The sequence below is a fragment of the Mus pahari genome, chromosome 7 (genome assembly GCF_900095145.1).
Source record: "Mus pahari chromosome 7, PAHARI_EIJ_v1.1, whole genome shotgun sequence".
Classification (NCBI taxonomy): domain Eukaryota; kingdom Metazoa; phylum Chordata; class Mammalia; order Rodentia; family Muridae; genus Mus; species Mus pahari.
Window position 1 is genome coordinate 86316999 of NC_034596.1, and position 21464 is coordinate 86338462.

Here is a 21464-nt window from a genome sequence, read left to right on the forward strand (position 1 = left end):
CTCCGTTATTTCCAGCACTTCTCTCACGCTGATATGAACCACTGCAGTATAGATTTTTAAATAAAGTTAAATTTATTCAGGACATTTCTCTGGTCAAGGCAAGTATCGTAAAATGTAGTTCTCCTCAAACAGGGAGTGGTGGGCAATTTTTATTTTTGGAAATTTATACTAAATCATATTAAACATGAAAATAAATACTGAATTAAAAAATAAGAGGTTGACAGTATATGAGTAAAACAATGTTGTTTCATTCAAAAAGTTTTGTAAGGAAGTCACAAGTACAGAAACAAGTATTTAGAGTGTTTTACAAGAGCTATCCCTCCTGACAGTCACTTTGCTATGCCAAGAAATGACAACAATAACTCTAAAAAGTCATTAGTCCAAATAATAGGGAATCCAAAAAGCTAAAGTGATGCTGTGAATCATGGCAGCAAACACCATCTAAATGCACAAAGGCACTGACAAACAGGCAGGTTGGAGCACGTAAGAGACCCAGCCTCAACAGCGGCACTTTCCAGCTCAATCCATCAGGAACGATCAATGAGTCAAAGCTGAGTCCCAGTCCCCTATAACTCAATGATAACCAAGCTCCAATCCATAGAATCCCAGAGGCCAGGTATAAAGAAAGGGGCTGGAAGGGGAAAGATAGATCTACTTAGGAAAGGGGAAAAGAATAGATAGTTATGTTTAGAAGGCTGGAACAGGAGGGTCAAGAGAAAAAAAGGAGAAGAGAGGGAGAGAGAGAGAGAGAGAGAGAGAGAGAGAGAGAGAGAGAGAGAGAGTGCTAGGAGGGACTACAGGGAGAGACAACTACAATGAAGGATAGTATGAAAACATAGTACAGCAGAAGCTTCCCAATAATAAAAAATTATATATATACACATACACACACATACACACACACACACACACACACACACACACACACATGCAATCTACATGAGATCATCAAATAGAATCCTGTTTGTTTTCAAATGAAAGGGGTTGGATCCAAATGGGAGGGGACTTGGAGAGGAACTGGAGGCATAGAGAGAAGGGAAAGCATAATCTGGATATATTATATGAGAAAAAACCTTTTTCAATATTAAAAAGTTATTTTGACACTACACAAAAAAGTTTCTTTTCCAACAAATACGGAAGCCTTGAAACCAAGGTTCACTTTCAGAGCAACAGGTTTTCATTTTCTCAGTTCACCAAGTTCAAGGAAGCCTGGAAGACTTGAGTCACTCCGTTATGCACCCAAATCAAACAGTAAACTGAGAAGTGCGCACTTGTTTGCATGGAAAATTCTAAGCTGAGATCAGAAAGCCCTAGTGATTGTGGTTTACCATTTGCCCTTATGCTACAAGCTTTATTGATATTCTAGAAACCAACCTTATCAATGAGCAACAGCCGCATGATTCCACATTTGACAACAACAAGGGGGGGGGGGGAGGTCCTTCCTGTCTGTTTTGGCAAGGAGACTTAAAAGGAGAATGACCAAGGCTACTCTGTGTCAGACACATGGCTTCTAGATAGTGTAAATGTCAAAGAAACTGACAGTTTAGTTGGCAAGCTCTTCACAACCAACCTCCAAGTAACACTGAACAGCAGTGAGAACTAACACTGGCAGGCCCTTCCTGTCGCGGCACCTGATCATTATCAAGGAGAGGGCGGCTCCCTTGGCATCTTTTTTGTGAGCTTTCAAACTGGGATTCATAACTTCCATATTCTTTCACTCTACTCGTCTTCCTGCTGACCTCTCAAACTCTTTCGTCCACAAAACCACGAACGGTGGGTGAACTAGGCAGTTTCCTAATCCCTACCACAAGCTCTGAAACTCTTGAGGGAGGAAAAATCACACAGGAGCATTAGGCAATTCAGTCACAAGTCAGGAGCCGCCTTCCAGCACTCAGGAATGTTTCCGCACCTCTCTCCAACTTATACTATGGCCATTCCAAACTCTCTCGTTTACTACTCTACCACCTTTCAGTCACTTATAGTATGCAATCCAACTCTTCCTTCATAGGCTAAACTGAGGCAATTAAGGCAGGGTACCACCAAAGTGACTTCTATGCAACTCGGAATCTTTCCAAGGGCTAATATGTCTTCCTTTGTGGCCTCTATAGGACTCCATCATCAGTACACAAATAAGCCAGTAAAGTTATTTCCTGGAGGCAACTTTATAGGTAGAAGGTATAGAACTAACTCAGACCCCCTAATGATGACATTTAGTCCCTGTTTAGATGCTATAAAAGGGGAAAGTCAAAAAACAAAGAAACCCCCTGTTTATCTAAGAATTACTTCCCATACATTATTAAAATGTTGTTAGAGCTTCCAACTAAACCTGAAAACTTCATACAACTTATTTTCATTTCTCCTCTCATTCTTTAAAGGGGAGAGAATGTTGATGTGTACTTATGTTAAAGGCCTTAGGTTTATTGAGATCTAGAAGGATGTAAAGGACTCAGCACCTTATAGTCAGTCTTAAGATACAATTTAGTAAACTTAAAGGATATCAAGAAACTTGGGCAGAGGAAAGCAGGATAGAGGCATATGCCCATGGAAACTAGGAGCCAGTGTCCAGTTCTCTCCCAGCAGAGCTAAACATGAAATGCACAATCCCTCTAGCATTGAACTCATTAGAAGGTTTAACTCTGGGATTTAACTATGGGATGGTCACATAAGCACCACCTGCCTAACACACATATCAAAATTCAAACTCAAAGGCAAAAAAAGAGAAAAAGACATTCAACACAAAGTGCATTATTTACACAGACTAAGTAAAGTAAATAGCAGCAAGCCTCACACAGGGTTCCCTTCAAATCCCAGCTCTGGGACTGAGCCATCGGAAGCAAAACTACTCCACTTGCAAAGTGAGCCAAAGAACATCAACCGCTCCTAGGAATCCCAACCTACACAGGATCGCAAACCTCCTCAAGAGTAAGTGGCACATCTAAGAAATTAAGAACAGATTTTATATCTGACTAGAGGCCATAATTAGAAAATGAGTATACAATGCCTACATGTTAGAGGGAGCTGAAGCAGAGCAAGCAATGAAAGTTAAAGTATTTTACTTACACAGAAAGGACTAGCCATAAGTCCTTGGGAGTCAATTGATACATCACTGCACCAATCCAGAATATGGGCTAAAGAACTTTAATATCTATATAAATGGTCAAAACCAGAAAGGAATCTTGGAATAGGAATTACATAAACATCAATCCACAGATATTTCTAGAAATTTGTAAAAACTGGGTGATGGGGGGAGGCAGGGAGCAGAGAACCACAGGGTAAGGCTTGACATGAATTTAAATAAGAACCAGGAGCTAGAGTCATAGTAAAGAACTTGCCTAGCATGTACAGGCCATGGGATCAAAGCCCAGTATTGGGGGACTAAGAGGCATGGAAACCTTAGCTTGCTGGACATTCTGGTTCAAGCATGTAATTCCAACATTTGGGAAGCTGAGGCAGGAGAAGTGACAAAAAATTGATGTCAGCCTGAGATACAGAGTGAGTTCCAGGTTAACTAAAGCACATAACAAGACCCTGTCTCAAAACAAACACTATATAAATAAACAAACAAACAGATATGTGCAGAGCAGAGGTAAACATCGCCTACCTAGAATGTTCAAGAGCAAAGCCCACAAGCTAGGCACTGAGGAAAGTGCCACACAAGAAGGGAGTGGGGGCTGCATGACGCAGGACCACTGATGTTAGTCAGCGGCATGATTTCAGTCCATAAATTCGATAGAACCCATCTGTTCAGTGAGATATCAAAAGGGAAGAAAAAGAAGATGACTAGCAAGCAATGTAAGGAAAAGATCTGTCTAAAGGAGTGGAGATGAGCAACTCAGCCAAAGGCAGCATGAACAAGAATCCACACTGTGAGCCCCCATGGTCGACGATGAAGATTGCTCGTTCTAAAAGGCTTTAAAAAAAAAAAAAAAAAAAAAAAGATCGGGGCTGGTGAAATGGCTCAGTGGGTAAGAGCACCCAACTGCTCTTCCAAAGGTCCTGAGTTCAAATCCCAGCAACCACATGGTGGCTCATAACCATCTGTAACAAGATCTGACGCCCTCTTCTAGAGTGTCTGAAGACAGCTACAGTGTAATTACATATAATAAATAAATAAAGCTTTAAAAAAAGCATATTAAGCATATTAAAGACATTAGAACATGTTAAAACATTGCTTTGAAAAAGTTTCCCTTAATCTCAGCACTCAGGAGGCAGAGGTGGAAGAAGGCAGATTTGTGAGTTCAAGGCCAGACTGATCTTGGCCAGCCAGGGTTACATAAGGAAACTCTGTCTCAAAAAAAAAAAAAGACTGGAAACTAAGGTCAGAAATCGAGCTGAGGGGATGTCAAAATCCACTTGGACCTTTCAAAGGTTTCCCGGCAAGGGAATAACATGATCAGATATGTAACTGAGAAAGATTAATCACTAAAGGACATTATGCTAATACATATTCGAATAGTGTGGTACCATTAAAAGTAACTGAACATTGAAAGTCCACTGAAAGCAGGAATGGAACTTTAGAACCAATTCTTTTTTTCAACTTAACTCAATCGAAGCAAAGTCAATAAAGCTGGCTTATAACAGATGAGAGTAACTTGGAGCATCCAGGGGACTTCAAAAGGAAACCATGAACACCCATCACTTTTTCGAAGGAAAATCCTCTGCATGTTTTGAATACACATTTAGTGTGCTTAGAAATATGTAAATTGCTAAGATAAAAAAACAAATATTCTGCTGTCCCAGAGAATCACATAGCCTTGTAGGGAAGACAGAGAGCCAAGTCACTTGTCATAGATGTGATATACACGGGCAACCCTTCTGTCTGAAATGTCACTGCCCTTCACATTCATGCTGCCAAGTATGTACTGATGCCCCATCCCTCTGTGTCTTCACTTCGTACAGTACTTCCTAACTAGCAGTGGTGCTCCTTGCAAAAGATGCCTGCACTACCTTAGGTACTAACTATGCAAAAAAAAAAAAAAAAAAGGAGAGCGTTCACATTGCTAAACAAAGGGTTAAAGAGGAGAGGCAGGGATGGGGAAATAGGCACAGAAACTGAAAAAAGAATGCCCAGCTCAGCCTGTGAGAAGTCAATCCCCAGCTCTACAGCAGCCACATGCCTAGACTCCTGACCTCTGCATCCTTTCAGGATTTCCATGGTCACTTCACTATAAACTGTGATGCTGGTAGGGGAAAGGGCTTGGGAGGACAATGGGGAAGACAGAGAAAGCAAACAAGTCAATGTGGCCAGGACAGGTCTCCCAAATACAAACAAACAAGGGCTGAGGTAAGGACTCAGACTGATATGATGTCCCAATGTCCATTAAATAATCCCAAAACCAGGGGTAACCAAAGGAAAATATAATTATTTGTAAATCTTGTGTTTTCTACTGAAAATCAGTGAAGGGAGAAGGCCACTTATTATATGTGTTTAAGTTTTCCAGTTTTATAACATCTGAAAAAACTGGGAGCAAAGCCCTTCGAAATCCCAGAGGGGAAAAGTGACTATCAACTGTAAAGTCTCTAGTAGCTGCCCTGTCCAGAGTATGTGTGTGTCTGTCTGTCTATCTGTGTGTGTGTGTGTGTGTGTGTGTGTGTGTGTGTGTTTGTGTGTATGGGAAGGCACACATATATATACATATGTATATATAAACATATATGCATATATAATATGTATATTTGTAGATGGGAGGATAGGTGTATCCTATACCTATGACTTTATGTTTATACAGACACTGTTAAATGTCCTACAATTAAAAAATGCACTCTATAGAATTAAACAGATGTTTATATTATAGCCATTTAATGAACCATAAAGAATAACTTTTATGTTCTGTTATTATTACTATTATTATTATAGAGGTAAACATTTGTATATTTTTATTAAGTTAATTTCAAAAATAACTGTTTGGCTACAAATCTTTGGTAAGGTCACAAGCGTCACTGACAATGTTTTTCATAAAACCTCCTCAACCAAGAGTTCCACAATGCAGTTTCAAGATACACTACAGCAAAAAGTAGTACACATCTGACACACTACAGCAGCATGTCTCAAGCACTGCCATGCAAACCTTAGCTCTTCACAAACATAAAAACAGTAGCCCTAAAGCGAGCAGTGGTCAACAAGCCATTGGAAATAAGATTCCTGTAAGCAAACAACAATTATCCTTAATAACATCTGTGAACAAAGACTCCCCAGCACCCTCCTGGGCTGGGTTGGGTTTTGGCAGAGAGGAGGGAGGTGGGTATAAATCAGATCTGCGAAACAGATGTAATCGATTTGGAACACAGAAGTAAGACAAAGATTATCTTCTTGCTCCCTCTTTGCCGCTACAGGCAGTCAGAGGTACCACGCTGTCCTGAGGTGGGCACCCAGTCTGTGCCTCTGGGGGTCTTGCAGTGTCGTTTCCAATGCTCGTTGGAAGCCCAGCAGGACCTGGTCTGGTGGTAATGATAATAACACCTAAGGTTAGAAAAATATCTATAGCAGTTCTTCCCACACTATACATAAAGTCTAACCTTGACTGACCAGACAAAATAACTAATGATTTATGAGGATCTCATTGGAAATTCTCCGATTCTCAATTAGATCATGTCTCATTCACCTTTGTTGGAAATTAGCCTGACGTGCTATCACATGCCTCGACAAACTCACTCATTTCAGGATAATTCCAGTGTTTTCTGAACCCGTATGGAAAGAACAACTCATCAATTGTCGGGTCAGGAGGATTATGACAGGCCTCTTTGAACAAAAGAACTCAAATCAATCAAAGCACGTCTGCACCTTTGGAACATATCTACATGACACTAAATTAGGCCATCACTCACTGAGGCTGTAACATAGAAAGCTTCGTCAAAGTACAGAAATGGCAAAGTAGAATACACACTTAAAATCTTGTAGAAAATTCTTTCCTCAAGCAAAACACACATTAAACTGATTCAAACTTTTAACAAGTTACAGAGAAAATGAAACATCAAGAGCCACTTTGGTGCCATGTCAAAAACAGTTTCATGTAACTCTCCATTCCTGGCATATTAATTCCAACCACATCACTGTTGTCACTTTCTTCCTAATAAGCAGACAGACATGACACTGATCCAAAATGCTAGGTCCCTGAAGTCTTAGTGATTAAAAAAAATTACTGTTTCTCCACGCGTCCTATGAGAACATGTTTCAAACAGCTCCTTGTACTTTTTAATGAAGCATCATACCGGCTTAAGCAAATACAGGAAATAATGTCCAATTAATTAAATACATTCATCTCTGTGAGGAAATATTAACTTGTTTCATTCACTGTGATGCTCATTATACAGATTTTAAACACATATTTCTTCAGGATGTTTAACGGTGAACTCAAGGGGGCACACAATTAACTTCTAGGTCCCAGCACCACGCAAGGGAAACCTGGCCCTAGCACACATATCTTAAAGGACATTTATACTTCTTCTCACACTCCATTAGATTGATAAATTCAGCCATATAACTCCTGATTTTTAAGTCAACACTTAGAGAAAAGATGATTCAGGGCTGGAGAGATGACTTGGTGGCCATGAGTGCTTGTGGCACTAGCAGAGGTCTGAGTCCCAGGCCCCACACGGCAGTCCACAACTGTCTGTAACTCTACTACCAGGGTCCGATGCCATCTTCTGACCTCTGTGGGCACCAGGCACACACATGGTGCACATATATACATTTAGGCAAAACACTCATATACATAAAATAGTAAACTAAATATAAAAAATATTATAGAAGAGAAAATGTAGATATATCATACAAAACTATTCTGTACTTTAAGCAGATTGGTTGGGGATCCTTCTGAACAAGGTAAAACAAACTTACTACAACTTTGCTGAGCCATGGAGCAGATCAACACAGGCATCCATGAAAAACATGTACCCAGAGCTCACCAATATTGATGTTGCAAAGATGTCTGGGACAAACCACATAGTATAAGTAAAGAACATTATGCCCAACTTCATAACATACATTAACAATGAGAAACTCAATGTAAACTAACCTGTAAAAACTCCATTATGGTGCAATGCATTATATTCCAATACATTGCTGTGAAAGACTGTGAAAGCTCAGGCTAAATTTGACAAAAGTTTAATAGTGGACAAGACAGCAAGAGAACTGGATGAGCTAGATGTTTGATGGGGAGATCAGAAAATCAGTCAAAAGATCCCAGCTAAAGGCTTGTTACCTCAGATAACATAAAGTGATCACATGATACAAACGTGATATCAGACACTGTACAGAAATATTAGGCTTAAATGAAGTGTTCATCCAATTCACTAAATTATTTTTTAAAGGATGGTGAGTGAATCAGAAGTACATAATACACATGTTATCAAAATATCCCATTTCATCAAAAAAATATAACATTTTTCAAAACTTAAAAGTATGGCACATAAATGAAAAAAGAACATAAAACAGCCTTTGAGGGAATTCAGATGTTGAACTTATCAAAGACATCACAACAGCTATTAAACACAAAAGGCTAAAAGGAAACCATTTTTTGGATAAAGTTATGATTATAATATCTCATCAAGCTGATTCCTAGAATAATCTATATGTCCATTTCTATTTCCTAGTTGTTGGTTTTTATTCTTCTGTTTGTTTTTTGGGTTGTGATGGGTGAATACCAATACTATATATTTATATTACAAATCATATAAATAATACATGTTTCTAATGTATTAGGTGATATCTTCCTTCTCAAAATGCTTTCTTTTGTTAATTTATTTAATGAGCCTTCCTCAGTTTAGGTGCTTTTAGTTAGGTAAATGTTTTCATTGTAACTGAAAAAGCAAATAATACAAATACAAATAATACAAATTCTGACCAGCTCTTCTGTAAAACCCTAGGACACCACTAAAGGCAGTATCTACCAGTATCTACCCAGTTCTTTAACACAGAGCTGACTTCAATTTGCCTGACCATAATTCTATCATTAGCAGTCCCCTTAAAAGAGAGAGAGAGAGAGAGAGAGAGAGAGAGAGAGAGAGAGAGANAGAGAGAGAGAGAGAGAGAGAGAGAGAGAGAGAGAGAGAGAAAGAGAAAGAGAGAAAGAGAGAGAGAGAGGCTGTACATTTCATACAAAGCCAGACTTTACCTAAGGGAACTAGGGCAAATTAAACCCATTCATAAAGCTAATATATATAATTTAGCCTTATTTTTCATAGAGATGATTTTACTATTTGCAAACTTTAAAGAGTATAACAGGGTAACCAAGGCTTTTGTAAGGAAAAGTACAATCTAGTCTCTTTTTATGCCCCTGTAGAAAGCTCCCCGAAACAAACATATAAAAAAACAATTTAATTTGCCACTTAAAATGATAAGCTATCAAATTAAAAATACTCTAAAGATAAGGTAACAACAAAGACTGCGGAAGAAATGTATGAGCAACTAAACTTGCATGTTATGAAGCCTGCAAACACCCCCTCATGATATCTGTGCTGGTCAGGGACGTATACACCACCACGACAGCATCTCATTTGCTTCAGATTACCCAGCTTTCCAAGCCAAGTTATTATGTCCAAAGCTGCATTTTATCTTTTTAATTTCTTTAGACAGTAAATCATCCTATAACTAATATGAAGCTATCGATATTTAACAATTTGTGGTCCACACTTACTACCCCATTTCCTCCATGGGTCACTTACACAAACACAACAGCCCAACATTTGAGACACAGCCTTATCCTTATCTGTGTCTACTTTGTTTCCAAAATGAAGATTTAGCATGATTTTGGTAAGGAAAACTTGAAAATATTCTCATTCCTGAATTATACCTTTATTAAATACCTCCAAGTTATAAATAAATTTAAAGTATTAATAATGCCTTAACGAAAAAAATCAAGACATATGCCCACTTCGACTTTCCTGATGACAGAATTCTTCAAGCCACTGAGAGAGTGCAGAAAACAGAAAGGCTATCTTATTTGCCAGCCTCTTAAAGCCTTAGCTTTTTGTACTGGAGGCAGGATGCAGGACTTAAAACTAAGCCCTCCAGGAGCTATGAGCCCTGCCTCCTCTCTTGTTTTCACATGTAAAGTATCTCTGCCAAGAGATACCTCATGTAAACTCTTAGGAACACAGAGCATTTACCGACTTAACAAACTGCAGCAATATTAGAAGTACACTAAGTCTCACCATGGTCAATAAATTTGACCTCTACATTTTCTTAATACTCTATCTTGAATATTAAAAATTAGGAATAGTGGCATGCTTTACCACATACGTTTGGATTAGGAAAAGGCTACTAAGATTTAAACAGGTAATTACGTGCAGAATAATGAAGGTCACCAGGCTTCTGCTCCCCAGGATCCTGCCTAAGAGCGACACTACAACCAAGTCTACAGATCTGCACAGGAAACAGAGGACTCAAAGGCCATCTGCTAAGAACCCGCCTTAGCTCCTAAAACAGGTTTCGGGTTTTGGTTGTCTCACCCTCTCTGTCTTAAGCATGCATTCCGGAACTACAAGCCCAGGGTTTTCCTTATGAATCATCATGTCAGTTGACATCCCATTATTACCTTCAACATTTAATCTAAGTTATGCTCAGCAGCTCTGTTTGATTTGGCGTTTTTGTTTTTGTTTTTGTTTTTCTTTCAAGTTCTTAGCTGAATTTAAAAGTCAAATTTTTTTCATGAAGACTTAAGTTAATGGAAGACAGAGGCAGAGATTAAATCAGGGGAATCACTGATTAGATGCTTGGAATTCTTCTGACTACAAATAACCCATCAAGGTTAATGAGGTTCAACCTGAGTGTACAAAAAGGAGAAGCACTCTCAGCGCTTTCCATGTGCTTACAGATTCAAGTTCTTGGGGAGAATTTGAAGCACAGATTAAACAAACTCAAACATGGCTTCCTTCCATTTGGACTTTCCTCTAATATAAAACAATTGCTTCAAATACTATTATCAGATATTATCAATAACAAAAGGTAATGCGATATTTAAACAAGGAAAAATTTTCCCAGAGGTTGACGGTTCTTCCTGAAACCAACATGCTTTTAAGAAGTGGCTCTAAACACTTGCTGCATAAGCATGACATGAGGACTCAAGCTGAGATCTCCAACACCCTCATAAAGAGCTGGAGGCAAGACCCTGATGCCTACTGGCCTCAAGTCCAACTCCTGGATCACTGACCCTTTCTCAAGGGAATAAAGTAGAGAGTGATAGAACAGGACATCTGATGTCCTTTGCTAGCCTGGGTACACACATACATACACTCAAGTGTCTCTCTCTCTCTCTCTGTCTCTCTGTCTCTCTCTCTCTCTCTCTCTCACACACACACACACACAAAACAAAACCACAGCAAGTAAGCAAACAATCAACCAAGCAAGAAAGAAAAAAACTATAATTTTCTTCCCCAACAAATGTAAAGGAGTAAATAATACATGTTAATGTATTGTGTGGAAGGTTGCACAGGGAGGACACAAAAGCAAACCTGATTTTTAGCCCATACCCACACAGGAGCTCCGGGTATGCTACAGGTTTACATTATAACAACAGTGCATTCTGGTAAATAGCCTACAGCAAAATCTGTGCACAGCAAAATGTCGAAACAAAAGGCCATGAACATCAGAGTGAGGGCACAGGAAACAAGGCTGGAAAAGACAGGCCAGCATAGGGGAATGCTGGGGCACTGAGGCAGGGGTGGGAGGGTGGGCAGGGGAACATCCACATAGAAACAGAGGGGAGTGGGGAGGGGATAGGGGTTTTGTGGAAGGGGAACTGGGAAGGGGGATAACATTTGAAATGTAAATAAATAACCAATTAAAAATTTAAAAAAGAAAAAAGACAAGACAGGCAATGGGAGAAGAAACAGAAAATGAATGGGGGAGGTGGGAGGGGAGTCCTCTTGTAACAAGACTGCCTGTAATGTGAGGTGAACGAGCAAGGAGCCTCACTGTAGCCATGAACACTAAGCCCTTCAGGCATCAGTAGTTCTCATTCTGTCCTTGATTGGCAAGTATTTTGGTTTCAAATTTCAAGATACAAAAAGTTCGAGACTGCTAATACTTCTGTAAATTGTACTCCGGCTCCCACAGCATTAGTGTACCAGCGCCCTTGGACCTTGTTCTCTACTGAGCTACACTGCAAATGGCAGCCAGTCACTGGGATCACTTTAACTGCAGGACACAGAGCATGCATTTGTGACTACACAGCAATATTCTGATATGATGTCTTATAAGATCAAAACACCAAAGTCAATTCTGTCTTGGTGACAGGGCTGCTGGCTTAATCCTGTTGCTCCTTTTCTGACTTACTTTGAAATTTAGAAGGAATATATCCTAATCATTGTAAGACAATGAAAAGACAGAAATGTGTGTGTGTGTGTGTGTGTGTGTGTGAGAGAGAGAGAGAGAGAGAGAGAGAGAGAGAGAGAGAGAGAGTTATGTGGACAAAAGACTTATAAGCTGGACAGATAGTCTCTTGTGTCTGAATACTCCAAAAAAGCTTAGGGAGGAGAGAGGATATGTCAGGACTTACTCAAAAAGGCACAGAACTAGGGAAAACTTAAAACAAGGGCATAATAAAGGATTAACATTTAGGAACTTTAAGAAAAAAAAGTTACCTATTAAGACTTTATATGAATTCCATAGAATTACAGGAGAATCATGGCTAAAGGAATGAGCATCAAGGATTAAACAAGTCCTAAGACCACTATCTTACAGACACATTTTTGGGGTTGGATAATTATCTCATTCTGTATATATTTTTTGTTCATTTGTTTGTTTGTTTAATGTATTTGATATGTTAAACATAGCTAAAAAGAAATGGCTGGCCCAGAGGAGAAATGCCAGTCATACAAGTATCAAGACCTCAGTTCAATCCCAAAACCCAAGGAAAAGTCAGGTGTAATTACATATTTGCAACCCAGCACTGGTGGGGAGAGGGGACAGGTAACCCCCAAGGGGTCACTGGCCAGCCTAGCTCCATCAGAGAGCTTTCAAAACAGTGAGAGAGGCGTCTTGAAAATACAGTAGAAGGCCGGCAAGGTGACCCACTAGCTTTGTAAAGAGACTTGCCACCCAGCCTAACAACTTGAGTTCACCCTGGGACCACATGGTACAAACAACTGGTTCTTCCAAGTTGTCCTCTGACCGCCATATACTTTGAGGTATGTGCACCTGTAGATAGATATATGCACAATAAATAATACAGAAGTAAATAACTTTAGTTTTTTCTTAAATGAAACAGAATTCTATCACTTCCCCTCCCAGCACCCACACTCAAACCTCTTCCATTCCCCTATTCTCAAGTTGGTATGCTGTCTTTCTTCTATTGTTACACACACATACACACACACACACAAACACACACACACACACACACACACACACACACACACACACACCAGCAACTAAAGGAGGTCAACTGTCATTTGGTTATAAAGTACATAAGGCAACAAGAGCCCAACAGTTCCAAATTATCTAACACTTTGTAAAAGTGCAGGAGAAACAGCATGGCATCTGACTGCACTTCAGAGGTAGTCTCAACTGTCAGCAGCTCCACTCAGGGGTCACCAACCTTTCTTTCTCACAGAGCAGTGCTGGATATCACTCTGAGAGCAGAGCACAAGGTATGAAAAACAAACAAGGCATAGTCACAAGTATTGTTAAATCCAAATCAACTGAGAAATTTAAGCCATCTTATTGTTAAAGGTTAAGAACATCTTGTAATCCCAGCACTTAGATGGCTACAGCAGGCGTGTGTGGGGCCCGCCTGGGCTATGAAGTGAATCTAAGGCCACTCTGCTCTACAAAGAAAGACCATGTCTCCAAAGTAGGGCGGTGGAGAATGGCAGAGAAGCCAGGAGCTGAAAAGTAAAACTATTTTCCTGAAGGTGAATACTACATCTTTGCAGGGTCTTCTTAAAGACCCCTGCGCGTGAAACTGTTTCAAGAGCTCTGGAAAGTCACTGAGTGGTACTGGGTGTGTGAGCTGCAGCCTCTCTCCAGCTGCTTTGCAAACCAAACCCTCTGCAACCAGTCTACCCCGTGTGAAAAGCACTCCCGTGAATTACTCCTAAGCTGGAAACAGAGACAGTCAGGCTCCTTGGGACCATTAGTAAGCTACTATCAACCATTTTCCAATGCTCGTGAATTGCAGGACTCCCCACACACCATCCAATTTCTATAACAAGAATACAAGAGAAGCAACCAGGGGAGGAGGAGAAGGAAGAAGAGAACAAGGCCCAGGAGGTGGGTGGAGCAGCCACAGGCCTTCTGTTGCTTTTCCCCTCTGACCCTTGATGCTTGGTGTGTTTGCTGTGCTCTGTGCTCTGTTTTAGCCCTACTTCTGCTCACCAACCCAGTGCTGGCACTGCTCACCAGCATCAGGGGCCATGCTAACACTAACACCAGGGAAGCAAATTTTAGAAGTCATACTGTCGCATGAGAGCTATTTCTGGTATGTATTAAACATCTAGAAAGTGTTGAAAGGAGTATGCCAATATTTCTTTACTATCTCTGTGATCAAAACCTTGAACCAAGGTTTTGTGTGACATGCTGACAAGATAAAAGAGAAACTCAGACTGAAGAAACATTCAGTACTTCCTTTGGGTTATATGAATTTAGGAGCTGTGAGCATCAATTTTCTACCTATCATTATAATTATGGAAACCCTTCAAATGTGGCAACTCATTAAAAGACAGCCACACTAATAAACAGATGCGGGGGGGGGGGGCTGATACATATCTATTTGCCATCTAGGTTTGATCTAATTTGCATAATTAGAATTAGAATTGTTATTTCCTTTCATGAGGTCTTTTTCTTTGATTTTTAATATATTCTGATAATTACCTCATCTACGCTAGATAAAAGACATGGGAAATGGCAGCTGCCCGCTGCTGCCCGCTTTTGCCTCCTTCATGGTTACCCCATACTCATGAGCACCTACAAGTGCACTTCCTAGAGGCACTGCAATGCTGCCTACCTTGGGCAAACAGCTACAGACACGGGACTCTGAAGCGATCCGAAGAAGAGCTAGTACTCCGTTCTTCTCACTGGGCCATCTGCCACATTCAGCCCCCAAATAAAACCCTGCCATCTCAGAGAAGAACCCCTTTCAGTGTGCAGGACTAAGAGTAACTTCGAGTTTAAAAAGAGGAAAGCCTTGCACTATGAAATAATGAAGGGAACTAATAAAAGACCTGGTTTCAGAGTCCCAAAGGAAAATCCAAGCTCTAAGGAGGGGTGATATAGGAGTCAATTAGTTGTTAGCTTAATTTAATGTTATTTGCCTCCAAAACTAGCTCTCAAAAATAATAGTTGTCTATTAAGATTTCTTTCAGCGATGCTAGTAAATCAAATTAAAACTGTGTTTCAAATGGAGATGAAGGGTCGGCTGTCACCTCGATCTGTGCGGCCAGCGTTGCTTTCTCCTGCTCTTTGCGTTCCATGCACCGCTTCACTTCCTCTAACTCAGAAGCCATGGAGTTGAAGTTCAGCTGCACTCGCAGATCTGCCATCTGCTTCTCCAGATTCAGTTTCTCCCGCTCTACTCCTTGAGAGGTAAATGCAAAGCTCCGTGGTTACTCTCTAGTTAAGGGAAACGTCCTCTGTAACATCACTAACTTGGTGCCTAATGCTCTAGCTCACATTACCCACTCAGCAGGTTGCGGATCTCTGTGCAAGCCTCATGGTCCCCACACATTCATGAGCTCCACTCAGTACCACGCCTCAGCCTTCAGCAAAATCAAGCCGTACGTAATTTTCAAATCTACATAGGCAGCTATGCCTTTCTATTTTATGTCATAGTAATATTTTCAGTGTTTCCCAATTTCAGTTACAACTTATTTCAGGAAACTATTTTTTACAAAAAAACACACTGAAGTCAACCAGGCTACTATATACTGATGCTACCGAAACTTGCACAATGAAATGTTGTTCTTACATAGAAACAACACTTATTCTTCTCAGTCTCTGTAAGACTGACTACTTTCCCTATTCATTAATTCTGAAGGCTATACCTAAAATTATAACACTGAATAATATACATTTACTATTTAATTCAACACAAATTGCTTGGTCAATGAAACAAAGAACATTTTATTATGTTCTTCACATATGAAGATGGGTAACCTAAAAATCCATTGTCAATAAGCTTGCATTACAAGAATGGAAAAACACTCAAAATGCTTCCTTCACTCTAAAATATTAGCAATTAGAATATATACCAACAATTTAAGACTACCATTTTTTCAAATAATTTTCTTCCCACAAAAAAATTAAAGTAAATAAGATCAAATCAGATTTATAAACAGTTTATAAACATATTCCACCTTGAGAAATAGTAAAGTACTCAAAACTTCACATTCGAAGAGAAGACATACTGGCTCTTCAACAACATAAGAACAGCCTGACAAGTGACAATAGGAAGGACACCATAAACTAAGGAATGGGGAACTAAGCTGTACTTACACAATAGGTTAAAATTCTACTAGGCTGAAAGAAATGGTAGTGGAGTGTTACCCTGAATAACAAAACAGCATGAAGTGCTGGCTACAAAACAAGATTCAATATTCAGGTAGGTGTTGGTATGAAGCAAACCCAGTAAGCAACAAATACAAGGGCAGGGAGAGACAGAGGCAGCAGGGAGCTTGGCCATGGTTTACAGCCATGGTCTGCAGGGCCTTGGACCTTCCAATTTCTCCCAAAGACTATATGATACACTTTGCATGATACATACAGTATGGCTACCTACTAGTAAATACATATTGTAGAAAATTTATAGGAACAAATGTATATATACATTGTATACTTCATAAAATATTTATATATTTGGAGTGTATACATACAGAATATAGTAACATTTTTAAACATAAACTACTAATATAGATAGACATACATATATGGATATCATATACAATAAAATGTTTCACAAGATTAGAGTATTAAAACATCAACAATAAAAAAAGAAAGAAAAATTACACTCTCTTCATACACCAAAAGGATTGTTTTATACATGCTGTCTGGGAGGATGCTCACAGCATTATGGGTCAGCTAATTACAAACTCAAGTTTGCAGAAGACTTGTATTAAAACCTGCCAGTAAACATGGTTACAACATAGGAACTTTGCAAAGTGACTAGCTCATAGGAGTCCACTCTGCTGGGTGGTAGTGCCCGGACGTGGGGCTGTGTTAGTTATTATGCGTATGGCTTTGTTGTAAGTGCTTTGTTAGCTGCCTCTCGCAGATGTGCATTCTCATGTTACTCCCATGTTCATTATCATTCCCCCTCTGCCTCCGCTCTTTCTCTCCTTCTCCTCCAGCCCCCACTGGACTTGGGGACTTGCCCTTGCCTTCTCATTCTCTGCAATCTTCTCCCATCATGTAGTCACCCAATGTGTTTTTATGCAGCAAAGCTGCGGCCACATGCAGCCCCTGCATCTGAACTTCCTAGCTGCCCAATCTGGGAGAAATACATTTATTTTCTTTAATCACTGAAGTGAACAGTGATCTTTCTCCATAGAATAGTTCCATGAATAAGGGAGATAACGTGTAGGGAGTAACATAATACTCTTCACGTGATAAGAATTAATAAAATGAACAACTCTTGTCTTAGAAGGGTGAGCAGCAGTGTAGAAGAGAGGGTGTAGAGGAGTCAGAGCACAGAAAGGCAAGTTACAATGGCAGAAAGAGTGAGTTGACACATGTCGAAGGTGGGGCAGTAGAACAAGAAAAAAGAGGTGACAGATTTGAGAGCTGTCAGAAGCCATGTAGTGACACAAGCCTGTAGTCCCAAAAGCCAGAGAATACAGCAAATGATCCCAGCTGCAAGCCCGAGATCATGGAGGGTATGATCTTCTCTCACAATGTGAAAGAAAATGAGAGCGATGGGGACAGATACATAGCAGACCAGAGGGAGGGACCGATTAATGAGTGGAGAAAAGAAATAATTTCACATGTTACTTTGTGTTTTAGACTGAAGTACCTGGAATGGGAAATGAAACCATCAATCAAGATAAGAAGGAGGAAAAGTTCTGTTTTTGCTTTTTACTTAGAAAATACTTCACTTCAGCAAGAACTTATTCATACAATACCATGTACAAAAAAAAAAAATCAATGTTTTCAGACCATTATGGCTGTCAATTTCTGCACAAAGCTACTCAAAAATGTAAATTGGGATACTTCTTCCCCAAGCTGTCAACACAGTTTCCAAAATTCAAATATTTTAGTTACATTTATATATAAAGACCTGTAATAGCAGTATGTTATCTATCAGACAGCAGCAACATCTTTTGCAGGTTTTTCAGTCATTGATACAAAATTATTGAGAATTCCAGCAAGACAGAAAAAAAAGGATAAAATGCAAAACCATAGAAAATAGCCAACTTATCTTCCTCTACTCTTTCCATGGCTCCCTGGCACAGCCCTGTTTTATTAGCATCTCAAGCATCTCCTAGAGGTAGACACTCTACAACAGCATCATTAAAACAAGCTCTGGATAAGGCATGGTCAGTACCATGTCACAATACACTTCACAGTCAGAGCTTTGAAAAATGGTGTCGCATATCTAGATAATACTGGAGGATGTAATTCCAAAGGCATTAGAAAACCATGCTCTGAGGAAAGGATGATTCCGTGGTAAATTTGCTGATGCTGACTGTACATTTTAAGAATGAACACATGGAAAGAACCAACAAGTAACTCCACCTGATCGGCTGAAGTCAGGAGATGGAGTAGGAGTAGACCCAGGGATGGTTCTTAGCAGGTAATAGCTAAAGCCTAGGATTAAATAGCTCCTCAGGAGAAATCCTAAATATGAAAAGCCATTAATAGAACACAAGGCAAAATCAACCTCAGAACACTGAGCATGAACAGAGGCATAGCTAAGGCAGAAGAACAGGAAGGCTCAGGGGCGAGAACATCAGTGGAAAAGCCTTAAGAACCAGAGACAGTCTAATGAGGGAAGAAATGATGGTGCCTCTGCATTTGACTGTGATCAGTACAAAACCAAGCCGAGACTGGATTCCAGCTCCCAATCTCCAGTTAACGAGACCCTAATGTTAGTTGTTCATATATTAAAAATTAAGGGGGAAAAGAAAGTGATAAAATAAAGGTACATTTATATCTTAATTCCAAAGACACACAGGTAAGGAAAAGAATAGAAAAATTAAAACTTCATCACAACCTTTGGATGATCTTTCTTAGACAACACCCAGGAGACAAGCAGGTCTGACAATGGAAAACTGGAAAGAGACAATGAATGTCTCAAGAACTTGTTGGAATACCTTATAGATGATTAAGAAATGCGAAAGGCTGAATTAAGCATGACCTGAGGAGTGCACCTCTAGGGACATGAAGCCACATCCAGCATCCAGATTATACCTCTTCTAAACCTCCGGTCATCCCCTTGATCATCCTGGTGGCTTAATGGTTGCTTGGAAATGCAAGATACTTGATGCTGCAAACCCCTTTGGTCACCTTCTGCTTTGGTAAGTTGTGTACGCAGCTCTTCCACCTACAGCAAGTCAAAAATTAAACTGCTATCAACCTTCGAAAGCAGGAAACAAATAAACTCAGATTACTCTAAACTATGTCCTGGGGGGAAACATCCACTTTTAATGGACTACTGTAGTACAATAAAACCAGCTTAATGCCCAGGTGGTCACACACACAGTAGAGCAGGCTTATACCCCATACTTTTTCACTCTTCCATGCTTTCACAAGGAATGGCTTTTCCTTCTCTGTGTCCACAGTGACAAACAACTTCAACACTTCTTAGTTTCCCCTTTCTGGTTCTGAGAATTTAACCCAGAACCTTTTGGAAGGAGGCAAGAGCACTACCACTGAGCATCATCTTAATTGTGGTGCTCTGAATAAGAATGGCTCCCACAGGCTCATACTCTTGAAGGCTGAGGGAGTGGCATTAGGAGGTGTGGTCTTGTTGGGGTGGATGTGGTCTTGTTAGAGGAAGTATGTCATTAGGGTGGGCTTTGGGGTTTAAAATGCTCAAGCCAGGCCCAGTCTCTCTCTTCCTGTTGCCCTATGATCTGTACATAGAGCTCTCAGCTACTTCTCAAGCACCATGTCTGCCTGCATGCTATAATGCATGCCATCATGAAGACAATGGACAAACATTCTGGAAAATCTAAGCAATAACCGATTAAATGCTTTCCTTTATAAGACTTACCAGGGACATGGTATCTCTTCACAGAAACAGAACACTAACTAAGACACAAATCTACTACATTCTAATTCTTTTGAATTATTTTTTTCAGACAGGCTTTTCTTACATATCCCAAGTTAGCTTCTTACAGCAATCCTTCCTGCCTCAGCCTCCTGAGTCCTGGGAGTACAGGCATGTGCTAGCACATCTGACTCAAACACATCTGGCTTTGACCTCAGTTCACTCTGTTACTACCCTTCAGCAATTATCTATTTTCTTACTGTTCACCTGTTTTCTGGAAACATGCTATGCTGGGGATTAGATTCAAATGAAGGAATCATGACTTAGCATTTTATATCAAAATAGAGCTCAGAAAAGCAGTAGACCATGGAACTGTAAGCTTCTGAAGTCATGGGCTGTCTTATTCATTTTGATAAGGAGACTGGAACATTTTCAACCATAAAACAAATACATTCCTAACAAACATAATCCAGTTAGCAATGGAAAAACAAAGTCACTATGACAACCTGCATCAAAAACTGACATTAAAGATTACAAATTGGCACTTTAAAATATAAGAAATCAGCATGGAATTAAATACCAAAATCCAGAAAACAAATTGTGAATTCTGCCCATGGATGTCTCATGACCACTGACTGAAGAACAAAGTCAATAAATGTGTTTAAAGGTTCTGCAAAGCAAATGCCTTTCCAGTACCACTGTGAGCATGCAGAGAGACTTCTGAACACGTATGACAGCGGGCATCCTGGCCTGCAGAGCATGTCATGTAGCTGAGCTATGAAATCTCATTGCCCAACAGAAGGAGGCACATTCTTATTTAGAGAGCACGGGGGTGGGGGGGTGGGGCAGTAAGAAACAGATCCACCCTTATCCAGTGCACATAAAATGACCACTTAAAGTTACTCAACTTTAGATATCACGAGCTCCCAATTGCTACTAGGGTTAATGGGCTACAAAACACTATACCTAAAAAGTAAGCCTCATCTGTGGCTAAAAGGAGCCAGGCAGCATCCTGACAACACGAGCCAGGCAGCATCCTGACAACCCGAGCAAAGGCAGTGATGTATTCAAAGTAACCTAAACATGCAAAGGTCTGTTCAATCTATTTTCTCCTTCCTCCTTATTCTCTAGTGCCTCCTTGAACAGAATTAAGCTCCCGGGAAGTTTTATCTTACACATCCAGTATACTTGTTCACTGTTCTGCTGAGAGAGATAAGTAGAAACTCAGAGCAGCAGTCAGCAAAACACACTGTCACAGCGGGAACTGGGTCTAGCTTTTCTGCAAGCTCTCTGAATCTTCATATCTGCATTCTGTGCTAA

At 40.0% G+C, this 21464-nt stretch overlaps 1 protein-coding gene across 1 annotated transcript in view; it reads right to left on the minus strand.

Annotated features, from left to right (window-relative positions):
• The window catches only part of Cep128 (centrosomal protein 128), a 345407-nt gene that overhangs the window by 235491 nt on the left and 88452 nt on the right, over positions 1-21464 (minus strand). The window contains exons 13-14 of the mRNA XM_021201917.1: positions 19343-19475; positions 15364-15515 (exon numbers count right to left, since the gene is read on the minus strand). Coding sequence (XP_021057576.1) covers positions 15364-15515; positions 19343-19475 — 285 coding nt within the window. The remainder of the gene's footprint in view (positions 1-15363; positions 15516-19342; positions 19476-21464) is intronic.